General features: G+C 49.3%; 1 protein-coding gene across 1 annotated transcript; it reads left to right on the forward strand.

Annotated features, from left to right (window-relative positions):
• The first annotated feature begins 233 nt into the window (after nt 1–233).
• On the forward strand, nt 234–16,470 carry atn1 (atrophin 1). The gene is made up of 10 exons (XM_082960989.1): nt 234–1,218; nt 5,199–5,342; nt 6,147–6,251; nt 8,521–8,640; nt 8,747–11,550; nt 12,094–12,310; nt 12,425–13,895; nt 14,090–14,233; nt 15,134–15,308; nt 15,559–16,470. Exons 2-10 carry the CDS (start codon nt 5,316–5,318, stop codon nt 15,590–15,592), a joined length of 5,097 nt encoding a protein of 1,698 aa, XP_082817115.1. The 5' UTR covers nt 234–1,218; nt 5,199–5,315; the 3' UTR covers nt 15,593–16,470.
• Nucleotides 16,471–17,044: the final 574 nt, after the last annotated feature.

Consider the following 17,044-nt stretch of genomic DNA (forward strand, 5'->3'; position numbering starts at 1 on the left):
GTGACAAGCTGCATCACATTAACAATGTATCAACTGTAACTACATGTTATATAAATTGTTGCAGGTATATCCATTGCATGTTCTAAATGTAGCAGCAGAGGGAGCGCGAGACGTGGCCTTTTTATGTGAAGGTAAAAGGCGCGCAAGCGCAGTAGATCGCTCCTCCACATGGTTACTATGGTTACTACACAATAGGAGACGGGACAGGGGGCTGTGTAAAGGGGGGAAGAAAAAACGAAAGGAGAGAGTAGGGAGGTGGTTTGCAGAACCGCTTGACTGGACACACTGTAGCTCCCACGACCCTGTGCAGAGTAAAAGAGAGAGGTAGAGGGAGAGAGGGAGAGGGAGAGAGGGAGGTGGAAGGAGAAGAAACGGGGTAGGCCTCGGCCTAGGTTTTAGGGGAAAGGTTTATACACTCAAAGAAGAACCCCGTTCTAGGCATGAATAGCATGGACACGGAAACTTTGAGAATGCACTATTATCTAGGCTATAATGGCATGATGCAGTTCGATGCTGTTTGACTACACGTTGGGCTGCATGCAGTAACCATATGCCTATCAATAGAATGATGTGGAGAAGTTTTAGAACAAAGGGAGAAAAGGTAAGATTCTGTAAATTTAGAAATTGTGTGTATAAAGGATCCGTGCAAAGTAGCCTATAGTAGGCGAATGCACAGTTAAGGTGATCCTACATTGGAGTGGGGGATGAGAAAACTGAAAAAGGGACTTCTCTCCTTCCCTCCCCTCCCTCTTCTGAGTGTTGGCCCTCTCTGCGCCTCTTCGTTCTCCCTGCCTCCCTTTCTTCTCGCTCCCCCATTCCTTAAGAATATGCAAATCACGCCCTCTCCCTCTCTTTCTCTTCCTCGAAGTGCATCCCTTGCTCGCCCTCAGTAGATTTTGTGACTGTACCGACGGCAAAAAGTGCAAGTCGTCTTGACGGAGGAAGGGGGAGAAAGAGACGGGGGAGAAGGGGGTGGGGAAGAGGCAAACGTACGCATCAATACAGTCTTCAGCGGCACCCCGTTTTTTCCTGCAACGATTTGGGAAGGAGAGAGAAAATTCTGCATTATTTGCGGAACCGTTGCAATATGATCCAGCAGCCTCTGTTTATAGGTGCGCGTGCTGCTCCTATGTGTGCATGTCAACGTACAGTATAAACCGAGAGAGACGGTTAAAGAAAGGGAGAGTGAAAGGGGACACGCATCGCTGGATATCATAGGTAAGGAGAAGGGAAAATGGATGCTTATATATTTTTGCTATTCTTGTTGGCCACGTTTGTGTCTTCCCTCCCCTTTCTTTGTGCGTTAACGATCATGCGTTATGTGTAATTCATGCCCGGGTAAAATGTGTGTTAGGTTACAACGCACAACAGACGCACTCACATTCCAATGATAAAAGGCGTCTCGGTGAAGAATGGCATTCGCCATTCTATTCCGAATTATTTTTTCAAGACACGAAGAAAAAAAAACAGTACGCTATGGGAGAAACACAACAGGCATAGACACAGGACCCATTCTATTCTGCATTATCAGTGTTAGCCAATATGTGCTATTACACATAGCGTCTACATCGTCGGTCTAGTCTATTCCGATGTAGCTCGCTTGTTGTACAGAATAGCAGAGCCGGTCGCGCATCTGCATGTGTATCAATAACAGTAGCGGGAGAAGAAAGAAAGAGAACCGTTGCGGTGCCTGCTTGTCGGTGCCTGCTTGTCGGTGTCTGTCGGTGATGTGAGCTGTGTAACTGCATACTTACACGGGCTGCGATGCATCACATATTTCCTTTTAATGCATTAATGTGTGTGAGAGAGAAACAGTTCATGTGCACATATGTGTGTGTCTGTGTTTGACCATTGCTGTACATTGTGGGATTATTATAAGCTATGGTAAATGCTGTGTTTGCTTTTAGTGTTGATGGACCACAGCCAGGGACCAGCAAATGAATCCATGAATAGTAGCAGCCCAGCCACCTGTGACTAAGATATACACTGACTGTATACAGTATCTGTGTGTCATTGGGATCCATAGCCTCCCTCCTCTGCTTTACATTGGGCCCATAGGCCTACACTCCCCAAATACTGATTCTATAGCACAAGTGATGGCTCAATGTTTATCATTGAGTGTGTGTGGAATTGTGAATTCTTTAACTACTGCAATATAGTAGACAACAAGTCTATGGGAAAAGTCACTGTAGCGCTATGCACATTTCACATGTAAAGGAGGTGGTTCTGTGAACCAAGACAGCTTGATGACTGACGAGTAGCCTAGTCTGAGACTTGGACTTGTGTTCGCTCTCCTAGGCCTAATGCCTAGGCTTTAGCTCAGCAGGATAACACAGTCTTGTGGAGCTTAGTCCAGGTTCAAAGCCAGTTGGTGACACACACTCGCCGATGTTGAATTCATGCCAAGTGACTATACACTACTATACACTGTGTGTGTGTGTGTGTGTGTGTGAATCTGTAACTAACAGCTGTTACTGTTAGTATACAGTGTGTGAGTGTATGAATATGCCGTATGCACTAATAATTCATATATATAGTAGTGGTGCCACCATCAGATTTACTGTACCTGTGATAATTCAACACACACACACACACACACACACACACACACACACACACTGAATCGGTGTGTTTACTGCTCGATGGATTGAACACAAGGGCCTCCATTGGCAGTGCTAACTACCTGGATAAATATATCCCTTCATTTCACCCAGTGTGCCACTGTTCTATTTATATCCTCATTCACTATACATGAGCTTGACTGGGTGAATGGGTGAATGAGTTGGACGTGTAAAACCTGTGTCATATTTCATAGTCTACTACCCTAATGAATGAAGGGGTGAATGAGTTGGACTTGTAAAACCTGTGTCATATTTCATAGTCTACTACCCTAATGAATGAAGGGGTGAATGAGTTGGACATATATGTTGCATGTCATGGTCAATTACCTGTATCTATTAGTGATGGGGGGCAAATCAGTTACATATTGGGATATTATTTTTGATGATATATCGTATCACATCGTTTTGACAATATTGCAATATTATTTTCCCATGACTGATCAAAAGTCGTTTTCTCATGCTCTCTTGTCTCTTTGCAGCAGAGATATGGTGAGCAATATTTTCGGAACATCAAATCGCAATAAAATCACAGTATCAATACACAAAACATAGAATTGTGAGAATCCCAATACATATTGTATTGGCACATAAGTATCATGATAATATTGTATAGTGAGGTCCCTGGCAATTCCCAGCCCTAGATCTATGAATGAATGAATTATCAGACTGTTAACCCCATGCAGGTTTGGGTCTGGGGCTGGGCTCTTTTTAACCCCGTGCAGGTTTGGGTCTGGGGCTGGGCTCTTTTTAACCCCATGCAGGTTTGGGTCTGGGCTCTTTTTAACCCCATGCAGGTTTGGGTCTGGGCTCTTTTTAACCCCATGCAGGTTTGGGTGTGGGTCTGGGCTCTTTTTAACCCCATGCAGGTTTGGGTCTGGGGCTGGGCTCTTTTTAACCCCATGCAGGTTTGGGTCTGGGCTCTTTTTAACCCCATGCAGGTTTGGGTCTGGGCTCTTTTTAACCCCATGCAGGTTTGGGTGTGGGTCTGGGCTCTTTTTAACCCCATGCAGGTTTGGGTCTGGGGCTGGGCTCTTTTTAACCCCATGCAGGTTTGGGTCTGGGGCTGGGCTCTTTTTAACCCCGTGCAGGTTTGGGTCTGGGCTCTTTTTAACCCCATGCAGGTTTGGGTCTGGGGCTGGGCTCTTTTTAACCCCATGCAGGTTTGGGTGTGGGTCTGGGCTCTTTTTAACCCCATGCAGGTTTGGGTGTGGGTCTGGGCTCTTTTTAACCCCATGCAGGTTTGGGTGTGGGTCTGGGCTCTTTTTAACCCCATGCAGGTTTGGGTCTGGGCTCTTTTTAACCCCATGCAGGTTTGGGTCTGGGCTCTTTTTAACCCCATGCAGGTTTGGGTCTGGGCTCTTTTTAACCCCGTGCAGGTTTGGGTCTGGGCTCTTTTTAACCCCATACAGGTTTGGGTGTGGGTCTGGGCTCTTTTTAACCCCATGCAGGTTTGGGTGTGGGTCTGGGCTCTTTTTAACCCCATGCAGGTTTGGGTCTGGGGCTGGGCTCTTTTTAACCCCATGCAGGTTTGGGTCTGGGGCTGAGCTCTTTTTAACCCCATGCAGGTTTGGGTCTGGGCTCTTTTTAACCCCATGCAGGTTTGGGTCTGGGGCTGGGCTCTTTTTAACCCCATGCAGGTTTGGGTCTGGGGCTGGGCTCTTTTTAACCCCGTGCAGGTTTGGGGCTGGGGCTGGGCTCCTGTAGGGTAGGTAAGGGGCTAATGTGGCTCTGGTATAGCCCCGGAGATGGCTATAACAGCTTAAACTCTTTCTGACCCAGGTTTAAACAACACCTTAGTGGATTCTGATAGGCTGATAAAGACTAGAACACATACATGCATCCAATTGCTTTGGGAAGGTGCAGTACAGTATCCAATGTTCATCAGCATAAGGGAATAATCTGTGCACACAATATTTTCTTCCAAATGTGTTTATTGTCATACACAACAGTATCTATACATCTGTGTACAGATTCCATGTCCTTAAAGGAAAACTCCACCCAAAACTATATTTTGGTATTTTTTTCAGTAGTCCATTGTTGAATTGGCGGTATGAAACAAAATGGGACTATATCAATTGTGGGACTATATCAACAATGGAGTAATGAAACAAATACCAAAATATCGTTTTCGGGTGGAGTTAACCTTTAACCATGATTCTTCTGAATGAACTGAACTGCGGTGTATTACTCATCAGTGCATCCATTCAGTATTGAAGTGTGATATGAGTCAGATATCGGTTTTCCTGTAGCATCGCTGTGTTGAGGATCCTCGACTTGTACCTGCACTCAAAGCCATGCCTAGTTAATCAGTCCACCATTGCAATGAATTCCCTATAACTGTAGTTGTAATGTTGATGTTATTGTTCGATATTGATTGTTCAAAATGTATCCTTCGATATGTGTATAGCATTTGTTATTATGATTGATGGTGCACTGTAACGTGTCCTGTAAAATAATGTGTTGTTTTATGGTTGTTGTATCATTGTATTTTATTTGTATGGGGTTTTCTGATGCTACCTAATTCAATGGGACTGGCCTGGTTAGGTAGAGAATTCTTCATTGTGGTGTTTTTTCCAGGTTGTAGAAGCTCAGATGGTGGTGAGGTGATTTTCAGTCCTACAGAGAAAGACAAGGACACCACTTCATTCACCGCTATGGCCTGTGGGGAGGGGTGGACATCATAAAGGAGTAACGATGAAAACTCGAACTCACAAAGAATCGGTATGAAGTGTTTAAATGGCTTCCTTCATCTCAACCTTGTTCAGCTGTGTAGCTGAGTGTGCATGTGTTGGTCAGATTGCAGATGTGTTTATTGTTAATATGTGGTATTATATTGCACAGAGATGGATTGGGATGTTATATTTGACATCATTTAACATGAATAAGACTTTTGAAGTTAAGATATTCTGTGTGTATAGTCGGTGTGTATATTCTGTGTGTTTCTGTGTGTATATTCTGTGTGTATATTCTGTGTGTATATTCTGTGTGGGCATTGATGTCATAATTATTCCTCTCTCTATTCTCTTCTCACCTCCTCGTTCTTGCCGCTTTCTACCCTCCCAATTCCTCTTCTCTCTCCTTTCCCTCCTCATGCTCTTACCTCCCCCACCCATCACTGATCTTCTCTCCTTTCTCCCTAATTCCTGCCCCCTCCATATTTCATCATCCTTCGTTCCCCCTTACCCTTCCCTGATCCCCTCTCCCCTCCTTTCTGCCCCCTCTATCCCTCACTTTTTTCTTTCCCCCTCTCCCCTCCTCCTCCTTGGTTTTGTCCTCTACTGTTCTCTTTACTTATTGTTTTGACCCCTTTACCACCCTCTACCCCCCTCGACCCCCATTTACCTCCCTCTACACCCCTCAACACCCCTTTACCTCCCTCTACCCATCTTTACCCACCTCTACCCCCTTTACCCACCTCAACCCCCTTTTAACCCCTTCATACCACATTTCCCCTTCTCTCTCTTCATTTGTTCCTCCTCTCACCTCTCCTCCTCCTTCTTACCCCTTCCACCCCTGGCGGTTCAGATGCCAATGCGCAGTGGGCGGAGGCGTGGGGGAAGCAACGAGGAGAGGAGGGGTAGACGCCCGCATCCCAGCCCTTCTCGTGCAGAACGAAACGACAGGCAGACGGTGAGAGCCTATCATGTTTTATGTCTGTTCTTTCCCGTGTTCTCCCTAAGTAACTCTTGTTATTTTGACCCTCTCCGTCTCTAGTAATGGCAGTCTCTGTCTCCTTATGGCTTTGTTTGTCATGTGGTCTTTCCATCTATATTTGTCTATAGGAAAGTGTGTGTGTGTGTGGATGTGTTTAACTATTCTTGTGGGGACCAACTGAGGACAAATGCTATTTCTAGGGGGTTTAGGGTTAAGGTTAGAATTATTGTTAGGGTTAGAATTACGTTAAGGGTTAGGAGCTAGGTTTAGGGTTAAGGTTAGGTTTTTGGGTTAAGGTTAGGGTAAGAGTACGGGTCAGGGTTTAGGGAAAATAGGATTTTGAAGGTTACTGAATTGTGTGGCCCCACAAGGTTAGCTGTACAGTTGTGGCCAAAAGTTTTGAGAATGATACAAATATTAATTTTCACAAAGTCTGCTGCCTCAGTGTCTTTAGATATTTTTGTCAGATGTTACTATGGAATACTGAGGTATAATTACAAGCATTTCATAAGTGTCAAAGGCTTTTATTGACAATTACATGAAGTTGATGCAAAGAGTCAATATTTGCAGTGTTGACCCTTCTTTTTCAAGACCTCTGCAATCCACCCTGGCATGCTGTCAATTAACTTCTGGGCCACATCCTGACTGATGGCAGCCCATTCTTGCATAATCAATGCTTGGAGTTTGTCAGAATTTGTGGGTTTTTGTTTGTCCACCCGCCTCTTGAGGATTGACCACAAGTTCTCAATGGGATAAAGGTCTGGGGAGTTTCCTGGCCATGGACCCAAAATATTGATGTTTTGTTCCCCGAGCCACTTAGTTATCACTTTTTCCTTATGGCAAGGTGCTCCATCATGCTGGAAAAGGCATTGTTCATCACCAAACTGTTCCTGGATGGTTTGGAGAAGTTGCTCTCGGAGGATGTGTTGGTACCATTCCTTATTCATGGCTGTGTTCTTAAGCAAAATTGTGAGTGAGCCCACAGCCTTGGCTGAGAAGCAACCCCACACATGAATGGTCTCAGGATGCTTTACTGTTGGCATGACACAGGACTGATGGTAGCGCTCACCTTGTCTTCTCCGGGACAAACTTTTTCCCAGATGCCCCAAACAATCGGAAAGGGGATTCATCAGAGAAAATGACTTTACCCCAGTCCTCAGCAGTCCAATCCCTGTACCTTTTGCAGAATATCAGTCTGTCCCTGGTGTTTTTCCTGGAGAGAAGTGGCTTCTTTGCTGCCCTTCTTGACATCAGGCCATCCTCGAAAAGTCTTCGCCTAACTGTGCGTGCAGATGCACTCACACCTGCCTGCTGCCATTCCTGAGCAAGCTCTGTACTGGTGGTGCACCAATCCCGCACCTGAATCAACTTTAGGAGATGGTCCTGGAGCTTGCTGGACTTTCTTGGGCACCCTGAAGCCTTCTTCACAACAATTGAACCGCTCTCCTTGAAGTTCTTGATGATCCGATAAATGGTTGATTTAGGTGCAATCTTACTGGCAGCAGTATCCTTGCCTGTGAAGCCCTTTTTGTGCAAAGCAATGATGACGGCACGTGTTTCCTTGCAGGTAACCATGGTTGAAAGAGGAAGAACAATGATTCCAAGCACCACCCTCCTTTTGAAGCTTCCAGTCTGTTATTTGAACTCAATCAGCATGACAGAGTGATCTCCAGCCTTGTCCTCGTCAACACACACCTGTGTTAACGAGAGAATCACTGACATGATGTCAGCTATTCCTTTTGTGGCAGGGCTGAAATGCAGTGGAAATGTTTTTGGGGGATTCAGTTAATTTACATGGCAAAGAGGGACTTTGCAATTAATTGCAATTCATCTGATCACTCTTCATAACATTCTGGAGTATATGCAAATTGCCATCATACAAACTGAGGCAGCAGACTTTGTGAAAATTAGTATTTGTTTTCATTCTCAAAACTTTTGGCCACGACTGTACAAGAGTGTGTGTGTGTGTGTGTGTGTGTGTGTGTGTGTGTGTGTGTGTGTGTGTGTGTGAGTGAGTGAGTGAGAGAAGAGGCTGTCAGTCATTAGATGTTGATCTACATGTAAGCCTTAATGAAGCCATGTGTGTGTGTACCTGTATGAGTCATCACCACCATGATTGCCTTATATGTACAATTGTAGTGCCAATGTGGTGTATTTTATACTGCTTTACCTGCAGTGTCATCTCTCTGTGTGTTTGTCTTTCTTACTTTAAAAAATGATATACATGGCATATTCTGTATCGTAGCAAAGAGCTGCTGGCGAGGAATTGGCTGTCAGTCGCTTCAATCACAGATCGCAAGGCCATGATTCGTCAGAGAGTGAAGGGGAGGAACTTGTGCCTCCACCAAAGAGGCAGAAAGTCCAGGTTAGTGTAACGTGATGTTTAACTGCACCACTAGGTTGAATTAGGATGTTAAAATGTCAACATTTAATTAATATATATTTTCCTCATATTCACTTTATGTCATCAGGATTCTTCCTCTGCCACCAACCCACCGACTTCAACTCATTCAACTGACAGTACTCCCCCCACTATACCGCCCCCACCCTCGGCTCCCAGACAGTCACGTGACAGTGACAACGAGGATGGCCAATCCCAGGGCAGCAGGAGCTCAGTTGTAGGGAGCTTGGCCAATAGCCTGAGCAGTGGGCGGGACATCGACCAGGACAATCGATCTTCCTCCCCGAGTCTCTCTGCCTCCCCTCCAGCCAGTTTAGACTCTGACTCTGATGGTCCAGACTCACCAAAGCAAGGAGAGGGAGAACGGGAGAAAAGGAAAGAGGGAGGAGTGGGGAAGACAGGAGGAGAGGAAAGGAGAGCAGCCAGAGAGGGGAGAGGGGATGAATCTTGCGGAGATGGAGAAAGGAAGGATGGAGGAATGGAGGACAGCCCTTCTCTGAAGCTGCCATCCTCCATCTCTTCCTCTGCTCCTGTTCCCTCTCTCTGCGGAGCAGGGGATTCAGCCAATGACAACAATAGTGGCAGGAAGTCCTATTTCTCACAGGACTCCAAGCTGGTGAGTAAGATGGAGTATGGACCGGCCAGCGCTGACACTGTGCACAGTGGCAATCGAATGAACTCCAAAGCTAAAGCGCAGTGCGTGACCAAGGCAACTGTCGCCGGGGGAGACTATCCCCACGGCAACCCCAACATTCCACACCCCCCTCCACCACCCCTTCCTCCTCCACCAGCGCTGAAACCCTTAGAACTAGGGGGGCAGAACCTACCCTCAGAAGTCAAGGTAGAGAGAGAGAAAATGGAGAAAGGTGAGAAACTGATGGACAACAAGACGGCTCCTCCCTCTCTGTTACCCCAAACCAGCCCCTTACCCCCCTCCCAGCCCCCGCCCCACCCCCACCACTACAGCCCCACCGGATGGCAGGGAGGCACAGCAACCGGTTGCCAGGGGAGCTGGGGTTACACCCGTTACTCTGGTAACCACCATGCTCACCAGCCGCAGCACCAACCCCCAGTGCAGCAGCAGCAACTGCCATCCGTCTACAACCCCCCTTCCTCCCGTCATTCATCCTCCTCCCACCCCCCTTACCTCCCCCACCCCCACAAGGAGTACCTCCCCAGGTACGCTTCCGGGGGAGGGGAAAGGGAGAGGGGGGCGGCTGGCGAGAGGGAGAGGGGGGGAGTGAGGGTGGAGTATGGGGGGAGGGAGATAGGTAGAGATTTCTCAGCTAGTAGTGGTGGTAACAGCAGCACTTCTGGTGGGATGGGGGGTCCTAATGGGGTCCAAGGGAGGGAGTTTGGGGGTCAGAACCGGGAGTACCCAGGCCTGGGACCTCAGGGCTCTGTGAGAGACCCCCCCATGGGTCCTGGGGGAAGAGAATTTGGACCAGGGGGGTTCAGAGAAAGAGAGAGGGATAGAGAGAGGGAGAGGGAGGGAGAGAGGGATGTAGGAGGAAGGGAGTTTCCTTTACTGAATCGTAATGAGAATCAGAACAGAGAGTTTGGACCCACCGGTGCTGGGGGAGGAAGGGGGCACCCCAGAGACAAAGAGCGGGGGCGGTGGGGCGAGTTTGGGGGTCAAATGAGAGAGGTGGGAGGCAATGGTAACCCCAATAATAACCCCCTCCCCCTAGGAAACCCCCCAAGCTCGACCAGTGGGTTACCTGCAGCCCCCATGCTAAACCGCGACCCCCCTTCCTCACCCCAAAACAACCCCAGCCACCCTACCCTACCCCCCCACCCACATCCTCAAAGCGCCTCCAAACGAGACTACCCCCCATCGATGGACCAGGGACAGACAAGGCACAGTCCCCCCTCTGGACCAGAACACTTCCACAGAGAGTACCCTCCTGGGGCCAAGGACTATCCCCCTGGTGGCCCACCCTCCACTGGCCCGGTCCGTGAGTACCCCAGCCCTCCCGGAATGACTCCAAACCTGGGCCGAGACTACCCAGGTGGACCTCAGATCCCCCACCTGCCCCACCCCCACTTTCCAGCCCAGCAGCCCAGAGACAGGGACCGAGAGAGGGACACCAACCAGCGAGAGTCGTCTCTCTACCAAAACCGTGGCGGTCCCCCCCAACCCCCGTCCCTTTCTCCCTCCTCTTCCTCCTCTACTCCTCATGGACACCCTCCGAATGCTCCTTACCCTCCTCCTCCACCTCCTCCCCCTCTCCCCACTCCCCAATCCTCCCTCGCTCAGCCCCAACCCCCCTCCGGCCTGGGACCCAATCATGTTCGTCCGGCAAATTATTCTTCCTCCAATCAGACTCCTGCAACACCCCTCTCTCCTTTATTAAGCCCCTCGACCAATCAGATGGGAGGGTTTCCTTCCTACCCGCCAGGCTCCTCCTCCGGGGCTAACATGTCACTTCCTGGTTCAGGTGTGTCACCTGGCTGTCGGCCCTCACCTTTTCACAGCACTTTGAACAGCCACGCCCCCTTCAGCGGCCCCTACCACCCCAATGGGAACAGTGGGAACAACCTGGTCCCGACTAACAGCAATAGTAACAGTAGCAGTGGCAGCAGCCATACCAACTCTCTCTCTCAGTCCCTCTCACCTCAAAACGCCTCAAAAGGACCCCCACCTCTTAGTAACCCCGGCAACAACAATGGCACTTCGGCCCCTGGCTGTAGCTCCTCACTTCCTAGAGATGGGCATTCTGATTCGTCCACAGGTCCACCTCCCCCACCTGTTATCAAGGAGGAACCAATAGAGGAGAGGGAGGAGAGTGAAAGCCCACCTCCTGTTTTGAGAAGCCCCTCCCCTGAGCCTAAGCCGGTGGACATTCCGATCCACGCCAGCCAATCAGCACGGTGAGATGGGATAGGCGTCATAGCAACAGAAGGGCTCCATCATATGTCACTCTAACAACAAGTCCTAACAACTGATTTATGTGGTTTTATCTCTGTTTTTGTCACTGGCACTTATCATAATATGTCAGCTATTATTTCTAGATAAAGGGGCTGAGAAATGTATTCCTGTCACAGAAGATGTTTTGTAGATAGGCCTACAGTATATCAAGAAAACAACACCTATCATAGAATATGTTTTGTAGATAGGGAGATACCTAGTCAGTTGTACAACTGAATGCATTCAACTGAAATGTGTCTTCCGCATTTAACATACACGGCACAGTGGGTTAACTGCTTTGTTCGGGACCTTGTCAGCTCGGGGATTCGATCCAGCGACCTTTCGGTTACTGGCCCAACACTCTAACCACTAGGCTACCTGCCGCCAGTATATCAAAGACAACAACACCTATCACAGAAGACATTGCCAGATAATAAAGATAGTATCATCATATGGGAACAAAATCCGATGCATAAATTGGTTATATTTTGCTGATGTGGTTCTAGGTTCCACAGGGTTCTAGATCGGGGCAGTGGAAACTCCTGCGCCCGCAGCGACGTTCTCTTCGTCCCCCTGGACGGCTCCAAACTGTGGAAGAAGAGGAACGAGGTGATCGAGAGAGCCCGGAGAGAGGTGGAGCAGAGGGCCAGAGACCTGAGGGAGAAAGAGCGGGAACGAGAGAGGGAGAGAGAGAGGGAGCGGGACCTGGAGAGGCATCTACAAGTGAGTATAATAGGGCAGGGGGGGAGGCGATGAGGAAGGGAGGAAGGGAGGGGGACACAATGCTCAATTTCCTTCTCCTTTTTGTCTCTTTAAATGCTCCCTCTCTCCCTACAGCAACAGAAGGACAATAACAATGCAAATATACAACGCCAGGGATCCTCTCTCTTCTTCCCCTCCTCCTCCTCCATCCTCCTCGACCCTAACTCCTCTTCTAACCCTGGGTCTCACCCTCAACCTCACCCCCAGCAGCACCACTCCCACCCTCACCCCCACGCTCACCTCCACCCCTCCCACCTCCACCCCTCCCTCTCTCAACACATCCCACACTCCCTCCTCATGCAATCAATGGGGGGTTCAACGGTGGTTGGCCCACAGGGGGCTCTGGGGATCGGGTTAGGAGGGCCGTACCTGGGCCCTGACACCCCCGCACTGCGGACCCTGAGCGAGTATGCCCGGCCCCACGCCATGTCCCCCCTCGGGGCTAGTCGCCAACACCAACACCCGCATGTCCACCATCATGGCCACCCTCATGGCCACCCCCATGTCCACCCCTCCTTCTTCCTCCCCCAGTTCCAGAACCATGCCCTGGCCCACCCACATCACATGCCTGCTGATGCAGCCACAGCGGCAGCCATCTTGGGTTTCCTCTATGGTGGCAGTATGGAGGGAGGGCCAGGGGGGCATGGAGGAGGACATGGGGGGATGGGGGGTGCAGGGTTAGGGGGGATGGGGTTTCCCCATGCAGTGGCAGCCCACCGTGAGCGCATGAAGCCGGGGTTTGAGTTTAAGAGTGAGGACAGGGTGTACCAGCCGGGCTCCTTGGGAGATCCTACGGCTCTCGCCCTCGCCCACTCCCACTCGCATGCCCACGCACACGCTCATGCACATGCTCACTCCCTACTGCTGGGGGGAGGGGGTGGAGGTGAGGTGTCCATTTACGGCACCCCCCCTCCCCAGGCTCCTCCACCCCCACCACCGCCCCTCCAGAACCCAGCGTTAGCCCCAGTGAGTCGCCTCCCTAACCCTCCTCCCGCCCCTCAGTCCCTCTCCAACCCTCCCTCCTTCTCCCTGCTTCCTCCCTCGCTCCCCTCTCACCCTGCACCTGCATCAGCCCCTCCACCCCCGGCCCCCGCAGCTGCACCTCTGCCCGCTCCTCCTCCACCCTCCTCCAACCCTGTTTCATCCCTCCATCACCCCGCTCCGCACTCCTTTCCCAGCTCCCTCCCCCCATCTCAACCCCCACCTGCCCCCGCCCCGGTGACCGCCCCTTCCGAGACCTACCCCCCTCCCACTCGCTCCCCCACCACCTCTGAGAGAGAAAGGAGTGGAGAGAGGGAGAGAGAAAGAGAGCGAGACAGAGCGGGGCTTCCAGCCGGTGGAGAGAGGGGACGAGAGAGGGAGAGGGAGCGAGAGAGAGAAAGAGAAAGAGGGGGAAGCAATGGAAGTGGAGGAAGTGGTGGAAGTGGCGGAGGAGGAACAGGAGGAGGAGAGATTCCGGGGCGTCTTCAGATGTTGAACGTCACGCCTCATCATCACCAGCACTCACACATCCACTCCCACCTGCACCTGCACCAGCAAGACACAGGTACCCACTGCTGCTAACACTACCACAGTTGTGGTCTTGTACTATGATCTACACACTACTATTTAGTGCTCTTTTGAGCTGGGCCTGAGAAAGCTCATCCTGTCTGTTACAGATGTTGATGTTAACGTGGTTGTTGATGCTGTGACTCTTATTAAATATCTCCTTGTGTTTCCTGTTACATCATTGGCCCCTAGCGGCGGGCGGGGTGCACCCCCTGATGGACCCGTTGGCGTCGGGGTCTCCCCTGGCCCGCCTGCCCTACCCAGGGGCAACGCTGGGCACCCCCATCCTGGCACACCCCCTCACTGAAAGCGAGGTGCTACGACAACAGCTCTTCGGTGAGGAAAGGCTTGTTTTTTCAGTCAGTTTGTTTATTTTTCTGTCTGTCTGTGTTGTATCATGAATATCATGTCTACTGTAACTATCTTTCTGTCACTGTCTACCTCACCTGTCTCTCCTTTCTCCACTCCTCCTCTCACCTGTCTATCTCCTTCTCCACTCCTCCTCTCACCTGTCTATCTCCTTCTCCACTCCTCCTCTCACCTGTCTATCTCCTTCTCCACTCCTCCTCTCACCTGTCTCTCCTCCTCTCACCTGTCTCTCCTCTTCTCCACTCCTCCTCTCATATGTCTCTCCTCTTCTCCACTCCTCCTCTCACCTGTCACTCCCTTCTCCACTCACCTGTCTATCTCCTTCTCCACTCCTCCTCTAACCTGTCTCTCCTCTTCTCCACTCCTCCTCTCATCTGTCTCTCCTCTTCTCCACTCCTCCTCTCACCTGTCTCTCCTCTTCTCCACTCCTCCTCTCACCTGTCTATCTCCTTCTCCACTCCTCCTCTCATCTGTCTCTCCCTTCTCCACTCCTCCTCTAACCGGTCTCTCCCTTCTCCACTCCTCCTCTCACCTGTCTCTCCTCTTCTCCACTCCTCCTCTCACCTGTCTATCTCCTTCTCCACTCCTCCTCTCACCCGTCTATCTCCTTCTCCACTCCTCCTCTCACCTGTCTCCCCCTTCTCCACTCCTCCTCTCACCCGTCTATCTCCTTCTCCACTCCTCCTCTCACCTGTCTCCCCCTTCTCCACTCCTCCTCTCACCTGTCTCTCCTCTTTTCCACTCCTCCTCTCACCTGTCTCTCCTCTTTTCCACTCCTCCTCTCACCTGTCTCTCCTCTTTTCCACTCCTCCTCTCACCTGTCTCTCCTCTTCTCCCTTTCCTCTTCCCTTTTCTTTCCCCCTCCAGGCGCTCCGTTCCGTGAGCTGCCCCAGCCCTCCTCTCTGACAGGTTCCATGTCAGCGGCCCACCAGCTCCAGGCCATGCAGCAGGCCCAGAGCGCAGAGCTGCAGATCCAGAGACTGGCCCTGGAACAGCAGTGGATCCACCACCACCACTCCCTCACCCAGGACGAGTACTACAGGTAGCCTACGAATGGGACCAGGGGAGCTGGGTGGGGTGTGGGGAGACTGTGTCAGCTGGAGGTGGGGGAGAGAGAGAGAGTGTGTGTGTGTGTGTGTGTGTGTGTGTGTGTGTGTGTGTGTGTGTGTGTGTGTGTGTGTGTGTGTGTGTGTGTGTGTGTGTGTGTGTGTGTGTGTGTGTGTGTGTGTGTGTGTGTGTGTGTGTGTGTGTGTGCATCATCCCTGACCCTGTCTCTCTTCTCTCTTCCTCAGCCACTTAAAGAAGGAAAGCGACAAGACCCTGTAAGGGAGGAAAAGAGAGGGGGAACAAGCCCACGGATGACAAACCCACAGGAGGAAGAGAGGAGAGAAATATCTGCAAAGGAAGAAGAAAACAACAAAACAGAAGCACTAAAACAATGAAGGAAGAGTCAAATGAAACCATAGACTGGACACACATCATACCATAGGAACCTGAGGAGAAATGAACTGATTGAGAAACCAGATGAAAAAAGGGAGAGATGGATGAGAGGAGTGAAAACGTTGCTCACAGTCTGTGTTGTCTGTACTATACCATAGCCCCAGACTCTGGGCGCATCACAGCGTATGTTGTTCGACTCCAGTCAGTTTTGTATTGTGCCCTGTACAGTATACTAGGTGGGAGCAGCAATATAATACAGTACAGTCTGGTGTAAATGACCTTATGCCAGGAAGAATGTGTACATGAGGCTCTCTTTTATGTCATTGCATGTAGCTAGGCGCTTATTGTGAACTGGTTGAACTCCTGGTTCTATTTTTAGTAATCACCCTCTCTTTCCTAACGGATGGGTGGTGTGTGAGTATGCATGAGATCAGCGATTAAGAAGTGTCATATTATGTTAACGATTAATAGTATTGTTATTATTATTCATGTCTGTTTGTTGATAATTCTATATACATATTATTTGTATTGTTATTTTATTACATTTTCATGGTATGGCGGTTTCTTTAGTTTTTTATTGTGAAACGAGATGCAAATGAAGGAAATAGACGGAAGATAAACGACATCATTTTTGGGGGAAAATATATGATCTCTGATGTGGTTGTGTACAGTATGTTTTCTCCTCTCTCTCTCTACACGAACACGTGCATCTCTGTCTTGGTGTTTATATAAAACACACATAAAGCATACAGTACCAGTCAAAAGTTTGGACTCACCTACTCATTCAAGGGTTTTTCTTTATTTTTACTATTTTCTACATTGTAGAAAAGTAGTGAAGACATCAAAACTATGAAATAACACATATGGAATCATGTAGTAACCAAAAAAGTGTTAAACACATCAAAATATATTTTATATTGGAGATTCTTCAAAGTAGCCACTCTTTGCCTTGATGACAGCTTTGCACACTCTTGGCATTCTCTCAACCAGCTTCATGAGGTAGTTACCTGGAATGCATTTCAATTAACAGGTGTGCCTTGTTAAAAGGTAATTTGTGGAATTTCATTCCTTCTTAATGCATTTGAGCCAATCAGTTGTGTTGTGACAAGGTAGGGGGGGTATACAGAAGATAGCCCTATTTGGTAAAATGCCAAGTCCATATTATAGTAAGAACAGCTCAAATAAGCTAAGAAAAATGACAGTCCATCATTACTTTAAGACATGAAGGTCAGTCAATCCAAAAAATGTCAAGAACTTTGAAAGTTTCTTCAAGTGCAGTCATAAAAACTATCAAGTGCTATGATGAAACTGGCTCTTATGAGGACCACCACAGGAAAG

This window comes from Salmo salar, chromosome 02 (assembly GCF_965601325.2).
Source record: "Salmo salar chromosome 02, fSalSal1, whole genome shotgun sequence".
NCBI classification, from domain to species: domain Eukaryota; kingdom Metazoa; phylum Chordata; class Actinopteri; order Salmoniformes; family Salmonidae; genus Salmo; species Salmo salar.